General features: G+C 40.6%; 1 protein-coding gene across 1 annotated transcript; it reads left to right on the top strand.

The window, feature by feature from the left end:
• Positions 1-2,691: 2,691 nt before the first annotated feature.
• On the top strand, positions 2,692-4,549 carry LOC109410688 (pickpocket protein 28-like). The gene is made up of 3 exons (XM_029876235.1): positions 2,692-3,173; positions 3,239-4,234; positions 4,294-4,549. The coding sequence occupies exons 1-3, from the start codon at positions 2,692-2,694 to the stop codon at positions 4,547-4,549; spliced, it is 1,734 nt and encodes a 577-aa protein (XP_029732095.1).
• Positions 4,550-7,417: the final 2,868 nt, after the last annotated feature.

The following is a 7,417-nucleotide window of genomic DNA, read 5'->3' as shown; positions in this document are numbered from 1 at the left end:
TTCCTCAGGGATCCTTGGTACCTTGGAAGAATTTCTGTAGATATCAATAAAAGATTTTTTATAAGAAAAATCTCCAAAAAAATCCAAAGATAAGGAGACATTTCGTGGAGGAATTCGTGGAGAATTTCTCCGATGAGTCCCTCAAAGACCCTTGTAAGGAATTCTTGCAGAATTTTTTTAAGATGTAATCCCTAGAGAATTTAAAAAAAAATGCCTTTGAAAATGTCTGAAGTAACCGCAGGTGGAATCTGTGAAGAATGTTTGATTTCTTTTTGAAAAAGTACCTTGTGCAAATTCCGAAGAGAATCGTGGAAGATTTTCTATAAGAACCCCTGAAGAAATTTTTGATTGACTAGATTTTCTAAGAGATCTCTGGAAGATTTACAAAGAAAACACCCGTGAAAGCCTCCATAGAGGTCTTTGGGTTGTTTTCAAGAGTGATTACCAGAAGATATTTTTGGAGAACTCTCAAGAGGAATTGCATATGCGAACGCTGAAGAAATTCGCGAAGTAATTACTTAGCATTGCTTCGTGCAAGATTTGCATTAAGAATCTCTGGATAAATTTTCGAAAGAATCTGTTGAAGATTTTCTGCATGTAACCCCAAGATTATTTTTCAAAGGTTTTCATGCAGCAGCTTTAACAGAGCTCATGACAGATAGTCTAAATGAGTTTTTCGAAAAAAAAAATCAGGAATAATCTACGAAAGAATTTTTGAAAGAATCTTAACAATATAGGATGTAAGGATCCTGGGAAAATTTTTATGAGGAATCTCTACTAGAACTTCGTAGGAATTTATAAAACAAGCAGCTTTAACAGAGCTCATGACAGATAGTCTAAATGAGTTTTTCGAAAAAAAAATCAGGAATAATCTACGAAAGAATTTTTGAAAGAATCTTAACAATATAGGATGTAAGGATCCTGGGAAAATTTTTATGAGGAATCTCTACTAGAACTTTGTAGGAATTTATTAAAGAAGCATTGGAGAATTAAAAAAAAATACTGTAAAAAATTCCTAAAGAAATTTAAAAGTGAATATCCAAAGAAGTATCTGAAGGAATCTCACGATGGTTTGCTAAAGAAAACCATGAAGGAATTACAAAAGAAAACTATGAAAAGTTTTTTCAAGCAACAGTAATTGTTTTTTTTTTGTTTGAGAAAAATATTGAGGTTTTTAAAAACCGCGAAGAAAGTCTTGCCGGGCCCCGTGGCGCTAGTGGTCACACGTTTGCTTTATAAGCAGATGGTCATGGGTCGATCCCTGCCCGGCACTTGCGTTAGTTGCTCGCTCATTCCCCCTGAAAGCAGCTGACATTGACCCTCGTTGGAGCACATAGCTAAAACGGACCCAGATACTTGGACATCGGCGAACGGCAATCCAATCGAACTGAAAAAAAAACAACAGCGACACATCAACATCCTCGTGCTCATTATTCTACTATGTTAGAGTAGAAAGTAAAACAAGCACAAAAATCAATCAGTTCGATATAGTAGAACGATAGAATACATATATGTGCTGTACAAAAGTGAAAGTGCAGCTGCTAATTGGAATCACACACGTAGTGGATAAAAGAGCTGTTAATTAGGTCAAGTGGTTAAGAATAAAAAAAAAATCTTGGAGGAGTTTCTGCAGAAATTTTTGAAGGAAATTCTAAATCAAATCTGGGGGAAATTTCTGAAGAAATTCTCAAAAGAATATCCTAAGAAAATCTTCAACTTATTTCTGAAGCAATCCCTGGATAAATTTCTTGAGAAATCTCCCAGGAACTTTTTGAAGAAATCTTTAAAAAAAATCTGAAGATATCCCTGAAGAAAATTTCCAAATAAGTCCTGGAAGGGTTTCTCAGAAAATCTGTGAAATTTTCTGATTCCGTCATTGCAATTCCTCCAAGGATTCCTACAAGGAGTTGCTAGAAGACTTTTTGACAAAATTTATGATTTTTTAAATTCCCAAATGATTTTTTTTTTGAAAAAAATCTTTTGAAATGATAGTTTTTGGAGAAATCCCTTCTTAAAACCATATCTGAAAGAATCCCTGAAAGAACTCCCAATGAAATCCCTAATAAAAAATTTCTGATGAATTCTTGGAAGGTTTTTTTTTAAAGAATTCGTGAAGAAATTCTTGTGGGACTTCACGGAGAAATCCTTGAATAGATTTTCGTTTCTAGTGAGATCACATTTGAATTGATATCTGGAGGAGTTTCTGGAGAAATTCCTGTGCGAATTTCTGAAAGAATCTTTGGTCAAGTTACTAATCATATTTGATGTCTACTCTCGAATACAGAATCATGAACTCCTAAACAGATGTTTTTTTATCAAAACTTCAACATTATTTCAATAATATGGCAAATCTGTACAACGTCATCTAATTATATGCATAGTTGCCTTAACCTTTTGGAGCCGATTTTTTCCACCGTTGTCGACGCAGCCTCGCTGGTGTCGAACACGATTGTTATGCTCGGTTTCATCACCGGGGTCATATATGACCCCTCCGGCTCCAAAGGGTTAAATAGACAAGCTTGGTGGAAAACCCCTGTCAAACAACATTCATTAATCATTCATGAAACATTGTTATACCGTGCAAATGACACAACAAACTTGCTCTACTTCAAGCATAGCCAGTCATTGCGGGTAATGGAAATCAGTACTTGATTGGCGTACGTTGCAGTTTGATTAAATTTCCGCATGAAAATGAAATCTCTAAAGGACCAACTTGGCTTAACCCAAGTGTTCGGCCCTTCCAGTTCCCTCGAAACAATAAGCGGACCACAAGTGAGAAAACCAATTCATAGACTTGGCAAAAACAGGTGGTCCAAGGCACGCACTAGCTTGAGGAGTCTCGTAGATGAGTATTGCACTCAAAGTACCATCCACGGAATAGGCTATATCGGGTCCCGGCGAAGGTCCATACTGGAGCGGATCTGGTGGTTTGGTGTTTTTGTGCTCTCGGTTTATGGTTGTGCAACACTGATCCATAAAGTTTATCAAAAATGGACCAATAATCCGGTGATTGTTACGTTCGATGAGCGACCGCTTCCGGTTTGGATGGTCCCCTTTCCGGCCGTGACTATTTGTCCGGAGGCGAAGATTCGGGCAAATGATATGAACTTCACCGAGGATTTCTATCGGTTTATTAATTACAGAGGAAGCAGGAAGGATCTGGATGATGAAAGGTATGCATGCTTGAAAGTTTTTGGTGTAGAGAGTTGAGATGTTTATGATCACATGAATATTTCAGGGTCGATCGTCTGTTGGCTGTTCTACAAATCTGTGATGAGTTTTTCCATGCCAGAAGCTTGAAGTTTCCCGAACTTTATGCACGAACTGAAACCGATTTCGACATTGTTCAAATAATGCGAAATATTTCCGTTCCTTTGATTGACATAATTCTATTTTGTAAGGTGAATGGTGTCCGGTGTAATGAAGTTTTCTCTGAAACCCTGACCGACGAAGGTATTTGCTTCACTTTCAATGGGTTCTCTACTTATGACATGTTCCGAGATGGAGTTCTTCATGACGAGTACAACTACCTGAATGAACCAAAGAATCTCACAGGTTGGAGCCTGGAAAGTGGATATGTCCCTAGGAAAAAACTTGAATCACATCCAATCCGTGTGCTAGGATCGGGATTTGGAGCAGGGTTGACTATAGAACTGTTGGCACTGGAGGACGACATTGAGCAGCATTGTAGAGTGCAGCAAGGGTTCAAAGTGATCATTCATCCATCTACCGAATACCCTCAGGTTACGAAAAGTTTTGCCCTGGTGACGTATTCTCGCGATGTAACGATTGCCGTGCGCCCGGTCATCATGAGCACTTCATCGGAGTTACTCAGCTATCATCCAACGCGCCGTCATTGCTACTTCAACCATGAAAGGCAGTTGAAGTTCTTCCGAGTCTACACGCAGAGCAACTGTGAACTCGAGTGCGTTACCAACTACACGCTGAAGATGTGTGGCTGTGTCAAATTTTCGATGCCCCGTTCTGCGAAAACGCGCATCTGTCGGACCTCGGAGATTGCTTGTGTACTCTCGGCAGAGAACAGGATGCTACTACAGTCTGCGAAACGACGGTTGAAAAAGCTACAAACCTATGGCAGTGCTTGTAACTGCATTCCGGGATGCACCTCAATTCACTACGACACCGAGATTACTCAGTCTAAATGTGATTTCAGAAAAACTCTCGAGCTGAGGTTTGCTCCGGTGGATCCTACAATCAGCGAGAACGTTAAGCAGTATGACTGTCAAAGTAAAAAATCAAATGCATTAGTATTCGTTTTTTTCCTATTTGTAGATATCAAATCTCAAAGCTGGGCATTTACTTCCGGGAGGTGCAGTATATAACGTCCAAACGCAGCGAACTGTTCGGCATGATAGACTTCATTTCCAACTGTGGCGGCATATTGGGCCTCTGTCTGGGAGTTAGTTTGTTCAGCGTCGTAGAGCTGCTGTATTACTGCTTGGTGCGTCCATTGCCGCTGATACGGAAAGCGCTGCGTGGTGGGCGAACTGTAACTATAGTGAATGAAAGCTCTGTCAATCGATTCTAAGTGGAGTGGACAAGAGTTCGTGCATTCTCTCACTCTATTATAATTCAAAGGCCATTGTTTTTGTTTTGATAGAGGCATAATTTTACCATCAATGTTAATTTCAATAAAATTGATAGCATGACAAAAATACGTGTACATTGTTAACTAAAAAGCTAAGGTTCTTTAGCTTTTTAATTAACAATGAATCAAATTCAAAAACTCCTAAATGTTTGTTGTTGTGCCTCATTAACATATTTTCTTTCATTGTTTATCTTTAACATTAAGACTCATACTTTGTTTTTGTTTACATCTGCTGCGGATATTCCAGCAGGCTGAAGCGTAGAAGATCAATGCAGCGCCATCAAGAATGCCTCCATCGTCACCGGCGAGAATAATTTTGGGTGAGCTACGCACCCGGAGAAAGCAGTGCATCATAGATAATACCTGGATGAAGATAGAGGAGCGAATGATCGCCAAAGCCACGATAGAGCGAGCGAAAACACGATGAGCCAAAGCCGTAGCGCGTCAGCGCTATTCGGCGACATCCGTCTCTTCTGCGATGTTTCAAGTCGCCTTAGTGGGACTAAAATGTTTGCTACGATTCCCGTGAAAGACACGTCTGGACAGTTACTGACCGACCCGGCTGTCCAGTTGTAACGCAGGTTCAAGCACTTTGGTAACCTTTTACAAGTGCCGGTCACATCACCATCATCTCTGCATGATCCGCCTAGGGTTTGACGTGTCAACACCGAAGCTTTATCAGTGCACAACTACTGCATCTATTATTCTGCAACAAGTGGGAAACCGCGACATTTCCGGCCGGCTGGATGCAAGGCGTCTTAGTAAAGAAACCCAAAAAGGGTTACCTGACTGTATGTGATAATTGGCTGGCCATCATGTTACTGTTTATCGTTCTCAAAGTCCTCTGCAAAGTGATCCTTAACCGGATAAAGGAAAAGATTGACGCAACTCTCCGACGGCAGCAAGCAGGATTCCGTGCCGGACGATCTTGTGTGGACCATATTGTCACGCTCCGTATCATTCTGGAGCAAATCAATGAATTCCATGAGTCTCTATACCCGGTGTTCATTGGTTACGAAAAAGCTTTCGACCTTCTCAATCACGGCAACATGTGGGAAGCCCTCAGACGTAAGGGTTTCCCTGAGAAAATCATCGGCCTCATTGAAGCACAGTACAGGGCATGTTCATGCAGTGTACTGCACAACGGTGTTTTTTTTTTCGTTTCCATCCGTGTCGATTATTATCAGCACCTAAATGACTGATGATATTGCACTCCTAGTTCAACGGCACTCTGATATGCAGAGCATGCTCGATGATCTTGCGGCAGGTCTTACCATCAACGTCAACAAGACCAAATCGTTGGATGTAAACTCGTTCAACCCTTCCAGCTTTATGGTAGCTGGGAAATCTATGGAGAATGTTGAAACCTTCCAATAGCTTGGTAGCCAAATGGCGGCCGAAGACGGCACCAAGATCGACATAGGTGCACGGATCAAGAAGGTGAGGGCTGCTTTTGCGAGTTTAAGATATGTATGAAAAAACAACCAGATCAGTCGACGCACCAAAACCCAAATTTTCAACTCGAACGTTAAATCTGTGCTGCTATACGTCAGTGCAACCTGGTGTGTATCAGTGGAGAACATTCAACGGCTGCAGGTCTTCGTCAATAGATGTCTGCTGTATATTAGTATGGGACACGCTTGTATGGAAAAAATAAATCCTCGCTCCAGTCGACTTTTTATATTCCATTTAGGTCCCATATGAACTGTACAAAATTTCAGCGCAATCGGTGAAACTATAATTAAGCGCAAGCGGTTCAAAGTTTTCATAGGATTTACTATGGGAAAAGTTACACTTTCAAACAAAAAATCCCACAGGTCGCCCCTTGTCTCCTTAATTCAAATCAATCAACGCTTCTTGTAGAAAAATCATTTATGAAACTTTCCTTCGAAGACCGCAAAACAATTGGATGCATGTGGAAAAAGTTATTGATTTATTACCGATTAGTGATCCGACGAACGGCTTTTTGTTTTGTTTTATCAGCAGCACTGTAGCTGCTGCCTTGGCTGCTGCTGTTTCTGGGGGTGGTGATGCCACCCGCCACCCCATGCAGCAACGGCAGCAGCAGTGCTGCTGATAAAACAAAACAAAAAGCTCTTCGTTGGATCACTTATCGGTAATAAATCAATAACTTTTTCCACAAGCATTCAATTATTTTGCGGTCTTCGAAAGAAAGTTTCATAAATGATTTTTCTACAAGAAGCGTTGATCGATTTGAATTATGGAGACAAGGGGCGACGTCTGGGGTTTTTTTGTTTGAAAGTGCAACTTTTCCCATAGTAAATCCTATGAAAACTTTGAACCGCTTGCGCTAAATTATAGTTTCACCGATTGCGCTGAAATTTTGTACAGTTCATATGGGACCTAAATGGAATCGAAAAAGTCAACTGGAGCGAGAATTTGATGTTTGTCCCATACTACTGTATATAATTCTTGCATGGTGGCCTCATAATTGGATCTCCAACGTGAAACTCCATCGTCGATGTCATCAAAAGCTGACAGCGACAGAAATGCGGGAGCGAAAGTCGAGGTGGGTCGGCCACACTCTACGCAGGGGCGGAAACGAAATCTGCAAGCAAGCGTTGGAGCACAGCAGGACATCGCAGCAGAGGCAGACCCAGAGGCTCTGGCGGCGCAGCCTCAATACAGTACTTTTTCGATTATATCACGAATGAAAAAAATTTTCGCGTGATATATTGGAGCGTGATATAATTGAAACATTTTTTTTTTCTAACGTATTTTTTAATCGGCAGACACTTACATACCAAAAAACACTTACAAACAACCGAATAAAACATCAAACACAGT

The sequence above is a fragment of the Aedes albopictus genome, chromosome 3 (genome assembly GCF_035046485.1).
Source record: "Aedes albopictus strain Foshan chromosome 3, AalbF5, whole genome shotgun sequence".
Taxonomy (NCBI): domain Eukaryota; kingdom Metazoa; phylum Arthropoda; class Insecta; order Diptera; family Culicidae; genus Aedes; species Aedes albopictus.
Note: the sequence above shows the minus strand (reverse complement) of the source record. Positions and strands in the feature narration are given on the sequence as shown.

Bases quoted from the DNA above. Each gene is read 5' to 3' on its own strand.
- LOC109410688 (XM_029876235.1), top strand. From the start codon at position 2,692: ATGAAATCTCTAAAGGACCAACTTGGCTTAACCCAAGTGTTCGGCCCT. The intron at 3,174-3,238 runs GTATGCATGCTT...TGAATATTTCAG, and splicing joins AAGGATCTGGATGATGAAAG to GGTCGATCGTCTGTTGGCTG. The intron at 4,235-4,293 runs GTATGACTGTCA...TCCTATTTGTAG, and splicing joins ATCAGCGAGAACGTTAAGCA to ATATCAAATCTCAAAGCTGG.